This window comes from Sciurus vulgaris, assembly GCF_902686455.1.
Source record: "Sciurus vulgaris genome assembly, chromosome: 8".
NCBI lineage: Eukaryota > Metazoa > Chordata > Mammalia > Rodentia > Sciuridae > Sciurus > Sciurus vulgaris.
In genome coordinates, this window is record NC_136468.1 from 35,888,434 (window position 1) to 35,905,093 (window position 16,660).

General features: G+C 36.0%; 1 protein-coding gene across 3 annotated transcripts in view; it reads right to left on the minus strand.

Moving 5' to 3' along the window:
* Positions 1-6,496: 6,496 nt before the first annotated feature.
* CFTR (CF transmembrane conductance regulator) overlaps positions 6,497-16,660 on the minus strand; it is a 159,662-nt gene continuing 149,498 nt past the window's right edge. For all 3 annotated transcript variants that reach the window (XM_079150515.1, XM_079150517.1, XM_079150516.1), the window contains exons 25-27: positions 10,189-10,361; positions 9,365-9,470; positions 6,497-8,191 (exon numbers count right to left, since the gene is read on the minus strand). In XM_079150515.1, the coding sequence (XP_079006641.1) occupies positions 7,991-8,191; positions 9,365-9,470; positions 10,189-10,361 (480 nt within the window). In that variant the 3' untranslated portion in view covers positions 6,497-7,990. The remainder of the gene's footprint in view (positions 8,192-9,364; positions 9,471-10,188; positions 10,362-16,660) is intronic.

The following is a 16,660-nucleotide window of genomic DNA, read 5'->3' on the forward strand; positions in this document are numbered from 1 at the left end:
AATGACCGGAAATACAAATCATATCTCAATAATAACCCTGAATGTTAATGGCCTGAACTCATCAATCAAAACACATAGACTGGAAGATTGGATTAAAAAGAAAGCTCCCACAATATGTTGCCTGCAAGACACTCACCTCATCGAAAAAGATACCCATAGACTAGAGGTGAAAGGATGGGGAAAAACATACCGTGCACATGGACTCAGCAAAAAAGCTGGGGTATCCATCCTCATTTCAGATAATGTGGACTTCAAGCCAAAGTTAGTCAGAAGGGATAAAGAAGGACATTTCATACTGCTTAAGGGAAGCATAAATCAACAAGACATAACAATCATAAATATCTATGCCCCAAACAGTGGCTCATCCATGTATGTCAAACAAATCCTTCTCAATTTCAGAAACCAAAGAGACCATAACACAATAATACTAGGTGATTTTTAACACACCTCTCTCACCACTGGACAGATCTTCCAAACAAAAATTGAACAAAGAAACCATAGATCTCAATAACACAATCAATAATTTAGACTTAACAGACATTTATAGAGTATACCATCCAACCAAGAGCGAATATACTTTCTTCTCAGCAGCACATGGATCCTTCTCTAAAATAGACCATGTCTTATGCCACAAAGCTAATGTTAGCAAATGCAAGAAGATAGAGATACTACCTTGTATTCTATCAGATCATAATGGATTGAAATTAGAAATAAATGAAAGAGTAAAAAACAGAAACTACTCCAACACCCAGAGATTAAACAATATGCTATTATATGATGAATGGATAACAGAAGATATCAGGAAGGAAATTAAAAAATTCTTAGAAATAAATGAGAACAAAGAAACATCATATCAAAATCTCTGGGGCACTATGAAAGCAGTACTTAGAGGAAAATTTATTTCATGGAGCACATTCAATAAAAGAAGAAAAAAAATTAACAAATAAATGACCTAACATTACATACAGCTCAAAGCCCTAGAAAAAGAAGAGCAGACCACCATCAAAAGTAGTAGAAGACAGGACATAGTTAAAATCAGAGCTGAAATCAACGAAATTGAAACAAAAGAAACAAATCAAAAAATTTACAAAATAAATAGTTGGTTCTTTGAAAAAATAAACAAAATTGATAAACCCTTAGCCACACTAATGAAAGAGAAGAAGAGAGAAAACTCAAATCACTAAAATTCGGAATGAACAAGGAAATACCACAACATACATGATTGAAATACAAAACATAATTAGAAGCTATTTTGAAAAGCTCTACTCCAACAAAATAGAAAATTTCGAAGACATCAACAGGTTTATAGAGACATATGAATTGCCTAAACTGAATGAGGAGGACATACACAATTTAAATAGACCAATTTCCAGTAATGAAATAGAAGTCATCAAAAGTCTACAAACAAAGAAAAGTCCGGACCAGATGGGTTCTCAGTCGAGTTCTACAAAACCTTTAAAAAAGAGCTCATTCCAATACTTCTCAAAGTATTCCATAAAATAGAAGAGGAGGGAACCCTCCCAAACTCATTCTATGAAGCCAATATTACCCTGATTCCTAAACCAGACAGAGATACATCGAGGAAAGAAAATTTCAGACCAATATCCTTAATGAACATTGACACAAAAATTCTCAACAAAATTTTAGCAAATCGCATACAAAAACATATTAAAAAGATAGTGCACCATGATCAAGTGGGTTTCATCCCAGGGATGCAAGTTGGTTCAACATCAGGAAATCAATAAATGTAATTCACCATATCAACAGACTTAAAGTTAAGAATCACATGATTATTTCAATAGATGCAGAAAAAGCATTCGATAAAATACAGCACCTCTTCATGCTCAAAACACTATAAACAATAGGGATAGTGGGAACATTCCTTAACATTGTAAAGCCCATCTATGCTAAGCCCATGGCTAATATCATTCTAAATGGTGAAAAACTGAAAGCATTCCCCCTAAACCTGGAACAAGGCAGGGATGCCCTCTTTCATCACTTCTATTCAACATTGTCCTTGAAACTCTAGCCAGAGCAATTAGACAAACCAAAGAAATTAAAGGGATATGAATAGGAAAAGAAGAACTCAAACTATTCCTCTTTGCTGATGATATGATTATATACTTAGAGGAACCAGGAAATTCCACCAGAAAACTTTTAGAACTCATAAGTGAATTCAGTAACGAAGCGGGATATAAGATCAATGCACATAAATCTAATGCATTTTTATACATAAGTGATGAAACTTTGGAAGGAATAATTAGGAAAACTATCCCATTCACAATAGCCTCGAAAAAAATAAAATACTTAGGAATCAATCTCACAAAAGAGGTGAAAGACCTATACAATGAGAACTACAGAACACTAAAGAAAGAAATTAAAGAAAACCTTAGAAGATGGAAAGATCTTCCATGTTCTTGGATAGGAAGAATTAATATTGTCAAAATGGCCATACTACCAAAAGTGCTATACAGATTCAATGCAATTCCAATTAAAATCCCAATGACGTACCTTACAGAAATAGAGCAAGCAATTATGAAATTCATCTGGAAGAATAAGAAACCCAGAATAGCTAATGCAATCCTTAGCAGAAAGAGTTAAGCAGGGGGTATCGCAATACCAGATCTTCAAAGCAATTACAAAGCAATAGTAACAAAAACGGCATGGTAATGGTACCAAAATAGACAGGTAGATCAATGGTACAGAATAGAGGACATGGACACAAAACCAAATAAATACAATTTTCTCATACTAGACAAAGGGGCCACAAATATGCAATGGAGAAGAGATAGCCTCTTCAACAAATGGTGCTGGGAGAATTGGAAATCCATATGAAACAGAATGAAATTAAACCCATATCTCTCACCATGCACAAAACTCAACTCAAAATGGATTAAGGACCTCGGAATCAGACCAGAGACCCTGCAGATTATAGAGGAAAAAGTAGGTCCAAATCTTCAACTTGTTGGCTTAGGATCAGACTTCCTCAACAGGACTCCCATAGCACAAGAAATAAAAGCAAGAATCAATAACTGGGATAGATTCAAACTAAAAAGCTTTCTCTCAGCAAAGGAAACTATCAGCAATGCAAAGAGCGAGCCTACAGAGTGGGAGAAATTTTTTTCCAATCATACTTCAGATAGAGCACTAAACTTCAGAATCTATAAAGAACTCAAAAACTCTACACCAAGAATGCAAATTATCCAATCAACAACTGGGCTAAGGAAATGAATACACACTTCACAGAAGAAGATATAAAACTAATCAACAAACATATGGAAAAATGTTCCACATCTCTAGTAATAAGAGAAATGCAAATCAAAACCACCCTAAGATTCCATCTCGCCCCAATTAGAATGGTGATTATCAAGAATACAAGCAACAACAGGTGTTGGTGAGGATGTGGGGAGAGAGGCACACTCATACATTGCTGGTGGGGCTGCAAATTAGTGCAGCCACTCTGGAAAGCAGTGTGGAGATTCCTTCGAAAACTTGGAATGGAACCACCATTTGACCCAGCTATCCCACTCCTTGGCCTATACCCAAAGGACTTAAAATCAGCATACTACAGAGATACAGCCACATCAATGTTCATAGCTGCTCAATTCACAATAGCCAGACTATGGAACCAACCTAGATGCCCCTCAATTGACGAATGGATAAAGAAACTGTGGCATATATATACAATGGAATATTACTTTGCCATAAAGAATGATAAAATTATGGCATTTGCAGGCAAATGGATGAAATTGGAGAATATCATGCTAAGTGAGATAAGCCAATCTCAAAAAACCAAAGGACGAATGATATCGCTAATAAGTGAATGATGACACATAATGGGGGGTGGGAGGGGTTAGTGTTAGGGTTAGAGTTAGGGTTAGGGGTGGGGGCAAGAATGGAGGAAAGACGGACTGTACAGAGGGAAAAGAGAGGTTGGAGGGTGGGGAGGAAGGGAAAAAAATAACAGAATGAATCAAACAACATTACCCTATGTACATTTATGTTTACACAAATGGTATGCGTTTACGCCATGTACAAACAGAGAAACAACATGTATCCCATTTGTTTACAATAAAAAATTAATTAATTAATTAAAAAAAACAAAGAAAAATAAAGATAATACAATGGTGAAAAGATTGTTTTTCACTAAATGGTGCTAGATATCCTGAACATCTTAAACCAGATAAAGATTCTAGATATAGAGCTCAAGTCCTTCACAGAAATTAGCTAAAAAATGGACCATTGATCAAAATATAAAATGCATGAGTATAAAATTTCTGGAAGACAATATAAGAGTATCCCTAGATGACCTTGGGTATGGTAATAATTTCATAGATACAACACTAAAGCCAAAATCCTTGAAAGAAATAATGGATAAACTGGGATTCATTAAAATCAAAATTTTGTTTTGCAAAAGACAGTCAATGGGATGAAAAGACAGGTCATATGGTGAGAAAATATTTGCAAAACACACATCTGATAAAGAACTGTTATCCAAAATATACAAAGAACTCTTAAATTTCAACAATAAGAAAACAAACAACCCAATTACAACATGGGCCAAAAACCTTAATCGGCACCTCACCAAAAAAGATATAAACAGTTGGCAAATAATCATAAAAAGATGCTCCAGATCATATGTCATCAGGGAAATGCAAATTAAAACAACAATGAGATACCACTCCACACCTATCTCTAGGCCAAATTCTAAAACATTAACAATGCCAAATAATGACAAAAATATGGAGCAACAGAAACCCTCACTCATGCTGGGCTTAGTGGTACATGTCTGTAATCCCAGTGACTGGGGAGGCTGAGACAGGAGGATTGCAAGTTCAAAGCCAGTGTCAGCAAAAGTGAGGCACTGAGCAACTCAGTGAGACCCTGTGTCTAAATAAAATAAAAAATAGGGCTGGGGATGTTGCTCAGTGGTCGAGTGCCCCTGAATTCAAAAAAAAAAGAGAAAAGTACCAAAAAAAAAGAAAAGAAAAGAAACTCTCACTCATTATTGGTGGGAATGCAAAATGGTACAGTCACAAAAACAGTTTAGTAGTTTTTTACAAAGCTAAACCTATTTTTACTATATGATTCATAAACTTGCTCCTTGCTATTACCCAAAGTTGAAACTTACATTCACATAAAAATCCACTCATAGTTGTTTTTTCAGATTTTTCAAAATGGCCAAAATGAATAAGAATTAACTAAGATGAACCAAGATGTCCTTCAGTAGATGAATGGATGAACTGTGGTATATCCAACTAATGTAATATTATTTAGCAGGAAAAATAAAAATGAGCTACCGGGTCACAAAACAACATGGAGTCACATTAAATGCATATTACTAAGTGAAAAAAGACACTCAGAAGAGACCACATGCTGCATTATTTAATGTCTAGATGACACTCTAGAAAAGGCAAAGGCATTAAGGCAGTGAAAAGATCAGGAGTCGCCAGGAGCTAGGTGGTAGAGGAGGGAGGGTTAAGTAGTGATGGTGCAGAGGATTTTTAAGCCAGTGAAATTACTCTGCATGACACTACACAAAAAGCCAAAGTATGATACTGCACATTATTATAAATTTGTCAAAACTCATAAAAAGTTCAACACCAAGAATGAAGCCTAATGCAATCTATGGGTGATGATGTGTCAATATAGATTCACTGGTTGCAAAAATTGTAACACACTGGTGTGGGATGTATTGATGGTTCTATAAATGATGTGCTTTCTAGAAGCTTCCATTGTAAAACAAAAGTAGCCTCAATCATGTCATAGTCATTAAAGTAGGGACGTGAAGAGATAGATACTCATACACCATGTTCACAGAAGTATTATTCACCATGTCCAAAAGGTAGAAGTATCCTGTTTCCATCTATGCAGAATTGATAAGCAAAATATGATACATATATTATACAAATATGGTGTATATAATGAATATTATTCAGCTTTGAAAAGGAAGAAAAAGTTCTGACATTTGAAATAATATGGATGATCCTTGAAGACATTATGCTAATTGAAATAAGACAAATGCAATAGACCTAATGTATGTTCACACCTCTAGAGTAGTCAAAATCACAGATGTAGATAGCAGAATCATGGTTTCCAGGGTTAGGTGGAAGGTTGAGCTATTGTCTAATGGATTTTTTATTGTCAGGATTTTCAGTTTTTCAAGTCAAAAAATATTCTGTGGATGTATGATGGTGATAAATGCACAACAATATGATTTCACAAAATGTTGCTGAACTGTACTTTAAAATGATTAAAATGGTAAATACCACAATTTAAAAAGACAACTTCATAATTTGCATGCTAATCTGTATGAGATTCTGTAAGCTTATCTAAAATATATATTAATAAAAATATATAAAAATAAAATATATAAAATATATATAGGTAACTCTATCTAAAAGAAAGACTCAAGTATTATGTTCCATGAAGAGACTGGAGTAAGAGTTTGAAGAGATGTGATTAATAAACACATCTGAAAGCAGATAAGTTTCACACAAATATAAGCATTTTATTGACAATAGATATTTTCTTACAGTAATAAATATTCCAATCTCCTTGAGGGTTAGTTTGAAGTTGGGAAGTTGGTGTGCCCTTGGTAAAAACAATCAGACTTCTGGTACCATCTGCATCAGGACTATATCAGAAGGTACCTATGTGTGGGTGGAGAATCACAGAGATGTGTGCAACAGCTGCATCAGCCCATGTGTTTCTCTCTACACCACAAAAGTGATTCATGGGCCCCTGGTCCACATCACCCTAGGTCCCCCCATCTCAGTGTTAATATATCATAAAAATACCTGGTGCCATAAAAAGTTAACATTTCAAATATAAAAATTCTTTTATACAAATATAATTCATAATATAATCATTCTTAAAATACAGCATTGCTATATATGAGTTTGAAACATTATTAAAATAAATATTTCCTACAGAAAATTTCATTTCCATCACAAAATTATAAAATAGAAGCATATAAAACTATTTCATGATTGATTCTTCTTCGGGATGTCTCCCATTTTCTCTCCCACTCTGCAGGCAGTATGAAACACACACAGCTAGCCTTGAAACACACTACATCTAGAGGTTTGGATTTCATGTGCATCCACCCATAGAGCCCATGGCCTCTCTGCCTATGAGCTCTGTACCTGGAGCTTCCATGGTAAGCAGGGTTTTCCTGCACCGGTTTGCACCAATTTCCTGCACCAATTTCTAGCCATCCTCCAGGTCAGAGGTCTTAAGAGCTCAGTATTCTCTGGGGGCAGGAAAGGAATGTCAATTTCCACATCAAGGGAGCCATCTCATCCCTGACCTGGGACTGCAACAGTCCTTATCTATTCTGATTCTCAGAAATATTTAAATATTTGGTAGATCTAGATGGTACTAACCCTGATTTCCAGGATCTGGAAGTTTCTTTCTCAACCAATCATTGGATGTTGAATGGAACATAATTTAATGGGCTATCTTGGGACTCCTGCAGTTTGGAAATGAGACAGCTAGAATGCTTAGCAGACAATATAATTGTGTGTCTAAATATCTTGGAGAGAGGAGAGAAAAAGGGATATAAATTATATAATTCACTAAAATGTCCAGTTATCATTACTTAATCATATCTCTAAGAAGTATGATTTCAGTTCTGTGTTAATACAAATTAACCAGTTTCACTAAATGATAAGGTGAACAACTAGGTTGGTTGACATTTAGCTGCCATTCCAACTATTACCAAAAGGCCAAGTATTTTCAGGAAATCCTGTCTTGCAAAATCCAAGTGGTATATCTTTAAGAATTTGGAGTACCTTTCACACAATTTGACCACTGTAGGGAGCCATTTATCCAGACCTATATGAATGTCCTTAAGTCTTCTTGCCAAAATGTTTTATTAAAAAATATAATAATAATTATCATCCTTGCTTTCTGAGGCCAAAGCAGCTGATTTCTGCTCCAGTTCCATGAGTGGATGTCCAATGCCATCATCATTTTTCATTGCTCTCTAGAGCCTTGTTTCTTGGACCTCTTCTTCCGTCTCCTCCTTCAGAGAAGCAATCTGGGACCGAGACTTGTGCTTGCTGGAGTTGCGGTGGGGGAAGAGCTTCACCCTGTCAGAGGAGCTGATCGCTTGTCGGAAGAGGCTCTTCTCGCTCAGGAGCTTCTGGATGGAATCATACTGCCGTACTTTGTTCTCTTCTATGACCTAGAGAAGTGGCCATTAGTGAGATCTCAAACAGAAGTCCGGTCACACCAGAGCAGGGACAGAAACTGGCAAAGGCTCAAAGGAAAATAAAAGCTGAAAGAAAACACAGTGTCCAGAGCCTGGCATCTTGAACAATCAGGTATGTCATTTAATTATTACATTTTCTTGCTTTAAGGAGCTCCTACCATCTGTGAAATTAACTGTAATTTTCTATGTAGAAGTTGGAATTTTTTTAAAATTAGTATAGAACTGAGTGATGCACTTCTTCAAAAAACTTTAGAGGAATGGAGAGTGCTTTGAAAATAAGAAAGATTTATCATAGATTCTTTACATCCACAGCACTATAAAATACTGAACTTCTTCAACAGTGGACCTGAAGCCTAACAATTCCAAATTGGTCAGGATTTGCCTGAGTTGAATATGCTGCTGTTGCATGTTAAGGTAAAGTAAACTCAAGGCCAGAGAAGAGAGGGCCTAACCCAGCCTGAACTTGTCTATGGCAGGGAAAGAGGGTGTCTGCTCCTTACATTGTCATTCTCGAGCTTTGTAATAATAATGATAATAAAAATCCGTCAGTAAGGAAAACATTTACCTCCTGAGGGCTCAAAAACCTTAACAGGAATGACATGATATATTATCCTCAGAACTTCCTTGTGACTAAACCAGAGGGAATTTGTAAACAACACTTGACGGCATCTGTGACAGTTTTGAAAGCACATTGAGAAGGGGGTTGAGAGAGGCACTAACCTGAGCTTTAAATAATGATTAGAGAAATAAGCCTCTGAACTACCACATTAAAATCATAAATCAGATTATAAGACAACGAGGCCTGTCCCCATCCTATCCAACGGATATTGTTATTGAAAGAATCAGAAAAACTTTATTTTTTAATGGTAGAGTGTTTTTTATGACTTGGTCTCAAGGCCTCAAAAAGCATAGTATCAGATTTATTAATGTAACTTGGTCACATGCCACTATTTTAGGATTACTGAATTCAACCTCAATTCATATCTCAATTCAAAGTGAAAAACTTGTGCAGCTATTTTGATGGAGATTTTGACACATGTTTTAAGTAAGAACTTGTACACTGTTGCAATGTGCAGTATCACATGCAAGATTGTTATCAAGAATTACAAGAGAAATGAGATCTTAAGTAAATGTGTAAAGACTCACCAAAAATCGCTGACATTCCAACATTGCTTCTATTCTGTGTTCACAGAGGATTACTGTGCAATCAGCAAATGCTTGTTTGAGAGTTCTTCGAATTATTTGGTATGTTCTAGAAAAGAAAGAAAATACCACATATAGCTTCACAGAATATGAAAAAGGTGACTTTATCTTTGATAGCATGCCTATTATTCAATCAATTTACTTCTTTAAATCACTTTTTTTTTTTTTTTTTTTTTTTTTTTTTGGTACCACTGCACCACATCCCAGCCCTTTTTATTATTTTTTTCTTTGGGACAGGAGTTCACTAAGTTGCTTAGGGCCTCACTAAATTGTTGAGGCTGGCTTTGAACTTGAGATTCTCCTTTTAGTTTTAGTTTACTATGGGGTAGATGTTTAAAGTATCCATAAGTAAATAGGACAAATATTTTGTATAAAATTTCATAAATTAATGATTTTTCACTATTAGAATCACCAGCAGTTCTTTATTTTGTGCATTAAAATATTTATGGTATAAATGGAATAAAGGAAAAAATCACATGGATCAGAGTAGGCCTATGTCACTAAATATTTAATCTGTGTTGACAAAATGGAAGTGTTTGTATGAAATTCCAAATCACATTCAGAAGAGAACCCAGGGTTCATATCAAGGAAATAAGCATTTGTGCTGACACCAAATAGTGACTTTTCCATTGGGCAATTATTTAATTTTGGGGGGAGTTCCCCACTTGCAGACATAATAACCTAACAGGAATTTGTATCCATCTGAAGTAGGTCTCAATGATTCTATTCCTACTGTGTTATTAAGGATCAGGGTTTCTAAAACTCACATGGGATCCAAATGAGCACTGGGTTCATCAAGCAGTAAGATCTTGGCCTTACTGAGAACAGATCTGGCCAAGCACATCAACTGCTTGTGGCCATGGCTTAGCACATAACCCCCATCTACAAGGACAAAGTCGAGCTTCCCCGGAAACTGCTCTATCACAGATCTGAGTCCAACCTGAGGAAAGAAAGAAAGAAAACACTGTTTAGACAGGGTACTTGAGGCACCACAGGGCTAAAATCTCCCAAGAGGTTGAAAATCTAAAAATACACATGAGAGTTCGAAAGCTTCAATTTCATATCAACCCCACCCCGACTCACACTATTTGAGTTTGCGTTTGAGTCTACTTATAATCTTGGCAGCAATGAAGAATCAGAGGAGGACTTGTTTGAGCCTGGTACCTCATTCATTCAGTGAGTACCTACTTAAGATCCAGGTACTGCAACATGCACTGAGGAAATAATAAATGGCAGATGGCTCCTCCAAGGCTCAGGGCATATAAAATTGTATATTCTAATTACAACACAATTGAACACATGCGGGAAAGATGGTGTATACAGAAAGCAGTTATTGACTCTATCATAACATCCCTACATAGCTATTCCTACGTAGAGAAAAAAAGACACCATATAGGGTAGAATGTATGACATGATGCGGGTGCCACCTTCCATTTCCATTCTGCAATAAAGGAGAATAAAAGATACCATGAAAGAATCAACTGGGGAGATTTTTTAAATTACTTATGGAAAATTACTACTCATCTCTTTAATTCATAAAAACTTCAAGAAAAAAATTTGGATTTAAAATATTGGTTTTTTACCAGGAGATTTAAAGTCTCTAGTGGGGTAGAATATAAGAGTTGTTTAGTGCCAATGACTTATTTCCTTTTAAATTGGAAAGCAAAAAAAAAAAAAAAATTTGGAAGAACAAATGAGGTACAGAAACCCATCCTATCAAATTAAGACAAAAATTATTGATTGGATGGGTTTTTACACCTCATTTGTTCTTCCAAGCGGGATTTTTTTCCCTTTAATATAAGAAAAGTCATTGGCCCTAACACAACCCTTATATTCTAACTCACTAGAGCCTTTAACTCACCTAGTAATAAACCAATACTTTTTTGAATAAATATACATCAAATGTTTCTTCATTGCCAAGTACTGCTGAAGATAAGAACCTACGATACCCTGAGGATTGTCTCCTACCCTTGAGGAATCTGGAATTTGGTATAAGGAGGCAAGATATATTGATGCCTACTATAAGACAGGCAAAAAGATATAAGGGTCTTAAGAAAGAATTCCATGTTTCCAGAGATGAAATCAGAAATGACCCACATGGCTGTTTATTCAGCAACTTGTGTGCTCATGATATATTCTGCTGGTGATACTTCTTTCCCTGAGTAGTTTCTCATTAAGACAATCTCAATTTGTGAGAATTCATCAAAGTTTGAAAGGGGTTTCTGAGATGGTAGGCAATTGTGTAAACATGTTAATTAGACAAAGAGGATTATTCTGATGTATTTTGCAGACTGTAACATAAAACTACTTTGGGATGCAAGTATCTAAGATGAATAAAATAAACATGGAGTAGTCTCTCTAGATTCACATAGACATACACTACTTTCCTACAGTCACACAAGAAAAGTTATTTTAATATGCTATGCTTTGCACTTTCCTCTGGTAAAAGCTGATCAAAGTGTGTTCTTTACTACAAGTAAATAATACTTAACTATATATCACTGTCAACATTTAGAGAGCAGAATTTTAAAAATGAATGACAGGGAAGACTGGCCAATCTAGGTATTCTGAAACATTCCTATTTCACTATTTTGTTCACTATGAACTATAGGAAAAGTCTTCTAGAATCATAGTTACCAGGGAAAGGTCAACATAAGTTAGTGACACTAACTTCGGAGAGAAAACAAGAAACAAAGTGAACTGGTGATTGTTTTGAAAAGATACAAAGTATTGTTGTCAACTATATGTGCTGATAATAATGACTTGAATTTGCTTACTGATCATCTGAATATAAATGACTACTTCATCTTGTATTCCTTCAATAGACTCTTAATAAGAGTTTATTAAATTTGAGGTACTATGACAGATCTGGTAATTCAAAGACCAACAAAACGAGGCCCTACTTTGAAGGAACACATGGTTCAGATGAGGAGAAAAATAATAAGTGTGAAATGACTGTTCAACAATTATGGGCAAAGAACAATATGGGGAAAGAATAATAAGATTGAAATGGAAATTATTATATAGATTATTAATGTAGTGATATTTAACAGCAGAATCACTCTCACACACACATTCACATATTTATAATGCATGTATACACAAACCTCTACCCCTATATCATCTTTTTAATACTATCACCACAAATAATTTTTCAAATGGTTAAAAATAAACATAAATTCTATCTTAATTCTGCCAAAACTAAGGTGGATTCAAAATTATTGGAATCTAGATTTTTTAATTATTTTCATTCCACTCAACATAGTTTTTAATATAAACAAATAAATAAATAAATAAACACATCAAGAGTTTGTGGATATAAGGAACCTTAGAACAAAAGAATTTTCCAAGTTTGTGCTGCTGAACTAATAAATCACATGTACTTCCCAAACTCCTATTAATTAAGCAGTATTTTGTGAAATATCAAAAAATGTTTAACAGTCTACAAAGGACCAGGCATTTTATTCAAAATGTTTGCTTTTGCTATTGGTGTACTCTGGAATGTTATTATGGAGCAAGAATTTGGTCTTGTGTCAGGAACATTAAAAAAAATCAGAAACATGAACTGAAATTTAACTGAAGGGTCCATTAGTGGACAATTATAAAAATAAACACTCTCAACTCCTTTTGATACTTCTTTTGTTCCTAACTCTGCAGGCCTCCTTGGACAAATTTTTCACTGAAAAGGCCACTATTTTTGCTAGCTTTCTTCTAAAATGACTTACCAGACTATCAGTGTGTAAAGATGAAAACTTTTATAAGTAATCTAAAAAGCAAAAAATTACAAGGAAAAAAAAAAAGGTCTTCTTTCTAAAGCTAACAGCCACCGTATTTACATTACAAATAATGCTGACGCTGACATGAGAAGCAACCTGGGACCCAGAAGTCAAGGCTGCAGGCTCTGGTCCTGCATCTACCAGCAAGGCCCTGAAATTTCTCAAGGCTCAGTATACTCATCACTAAAATATGGATGACAATACTAGCTGCATATCAATCACAAAGGTGTTTTCATGACATATTACATGTGAAATGGAAGAATTCTTTATACATTCATTCATTCAATTAATCAATATTCATCGAACACTATCCATTTGTCCAACACTACACTTGGTACCAGCAACACCACAGTGAACAGGACGCAACATCTGACCTCGGGGAACTTATGGCACCATTGTAGGGTGCGGGGCACAGACAGGATGCAAGGTAAATCTCTATCTGGTATGAGGAGTGCTACGAGAGGTGTGGAGGTATAGGATACACTTAGGAAAGGCTCCTCTCTCGGACCTGGAGCATCAGGGAAATTCCTAGAAGGGATGTGTAAGGAGAGTCCTGAATGAGGAGTAGAAAGAGGCCAGGAAAGGCTGGGTGGGTTTCCCAGGTGTAGGTGGGTTCCCAGCATGTAAAAAAAGTCCCTGGAGAATAGAGCACTCAGTGCTTTAAAGAATCCAGAGAAATTCAGGATAGGTGAATCATGGGAAGCAGGGCTCACTGGAAATGAGAGAGGCAAAGACCATAACAAGAAGGTCCCCGTAAGCCACTTTAAACAGTATAGACTTTGTCCTGCAGACAATAAGGAGCCACACATATGAAGGAAAGAAAAAAGTAATCAGATATGGAGTTTAGAAAGTTCACCAGGGTTGCAAAGTGGATGGAGTTGCACTGTGGAGAACAAACCAGGTTCCAGGGTCTTGTTCAGTTTCTGGTTTAACACACCCAAAAATGTTCCTGTTTGTATATCATGTGATCAACCATATAGGACTAGAACTTGGGCCTTATAACCTTTAAACCCAAATCCCTTTTTCTGATTCTCTGGGTTACTGCTTGTTTGCTGCCTTTGGGCTTCTTGAACAAAAATGTATCACTACTACTCAAAGCATATGGTATTAAGGTTAGGATAGTCTCATCATTTTTGCTTATGAACAGTAAATTATTTTTAAAAAGAATATCAGCAAAAAGATACATCCAAATATGAACCAATCACATAAAAATCTAGAAATGTAAATATTTGTATTATAGGGGTACTTAAAGTTTTAACCATGTCTTCTAAAATTTTAGATTAGTTTATGATTCTGCTTCCCTGTAAACTTTATTGTTTCTTGGCATTACTTGCAGATTTTATAGTCTAATGTCTTACTTCCCAAGTTCTCTCCCACCACACTGTGTTCCTATAGTTCAATCTCTGAAGTCACATCAAAGATCTTAAAATGTGTCACTTGCAATTTAGTTAATGTTTTCTTTAAAATCCCTGCATTTGTTGGGTAATAAGGAAACTTCGATAATGAAAATGGTTAATCTAAGTGCATTTTATTAGGGGCATGTTAAGGTTGGGCACTCAACGGGTAAGTGTTTAGCACTCACAGGCATTTCAAAGCTCCTGGCAAGGTCTACTTTGAAGGGAGGCAGAAAAGGGAAGAACATTTAGGATAAACAGAAATCGGGTGACAAGGACCAAAAGTACAGGAAATAGTATAATGAAGTTGTTCTCTAAGAAGACCTTTGAGTCTCAACAATCTTGGATCTCATGATTCTATTCACCACCATTTAGATCTTGGGAATTAAACCTCAAGTTTAACAAAAGAGAGCAGTTTATATTCTATTTCTCTTTAACATAATGCCTATATTTCTTTCAAGAAATTATCAGTTTATAGATAGGGTATTCTGTTAAAGAAATCAGGAATTTAACTAGTTCTCCCCACCCACCAACTCATCTGTATAAATCTTCCAATCATAATCAGTCATCTGTTGACTACAAAGTGCTATTTAGGAATTCTGATTCCTTTTTAATTGATGTATTTCCTATATGGCATCCTCATGACATAAAGGGATGGCAGAAGCCTCATCTAAGTCGAGGCATTTTGCCTGGAAGTGCTCATTACTATGTCCTCTGAAAGCAGAAGATTCCTGCTGATTTTCAGAGAAGATTTCAGTCATTCTCAAGAACTCTAGAATGCGCATCACCTTCTGTGATAAACCTAAACTTCCCAGGGAAGTATATCAGGTCAAACTAAAGCCTCCTCCTTGTACTGTGAGGGTTTCAGACTATAGGGGGTACATGAGAAGGTGTGGAGAGGTGATGGGGGGGGAATTCCAGTGCAAGGTAAGTGCTTGGGTGTTTCCTAGATCATGTCTCCGAAGCAAATTATTATGGAAAAAGGTAAAAGTAATGTTACCTATGGGGCCCGCTATAGACTGAATGTTTGTGTCCCTTCAAAATATATATGTTAAAATCCTAACCCCCAAACTGATGGTATTAAAAGATGAGGCCTTTGGGAGGTGACTAGGTCATGAAGACACTACCCTCAATCCATGATTTGGATTTGTGCTCTTATAAAAGAGGCCCTAGAGAGCTAGCTTACTCCTTCTCCCATGTAAGGACATAGCGAAAACCTAGCCATCTATGAGGGAGCGGGACCTCACAGATATTGAATCTGCCTGGGCCTTAATTTGGGACTTCTCAGACTTCAAAACTATGAAAAATAAATCTGTTGTTATCTCAGATTTCAAAACTCTGAAAAATAAATATCAGTATGTTATTTTGTTTAGAGGCTCCAACAGACTAAGACATAAAATTGGTCCTGGGAGAGGAGTAATGCTTCAAGAAATATTAAAAATGTGGAGGCAGCTTTGGAAGTGGGTAGAGGCTGGAAGAGGTTTGAGGTGCATGCGAGAGAAAGTTCACATGGTTGCAGATGGACCACTGGAGGTTATACTGGTGAGGGAAAGGGGAAATATGTAGAGAAAACTAAAGAATAATTAGGTGTCCATGAATAAAATATGAGTAGATATCTGAATGGTAGAGGCCATTTGGATGATTTCTCAAACAGAAATGAGACACAGGGTATTAGATAATGGAGGAAAGGTCATCCTTCCTATAAAGTGGCACCTGTGATTCCCTCAGGCTAGAATCATATGGCAGCTAGATTCTAGCCTGAGGGAGTCACAAGTGCAGGATTTAGGCACAGAGTCACAACAGGAGTGAGGCATTCAATGCCATGGGGGTAGAGTCTCCACACTAGTGTGTCTGAAATGTGTGACACCTACCTTGTAGGCCTACAGGACACAACATTAACCAAAGAAGATTATTTTGCTTGGGACCTGTTATTCCCTTCTTTCCTAACTCTCCCTTTTGGAATGGGAATGTCTATCATATATCTGTTCCATTATTTTATTCTGGAAGCACACAAAAAGATGCGATTTCAAGGTTTACAGGCAGAAAACAACTAACTTAAGGACGAATCA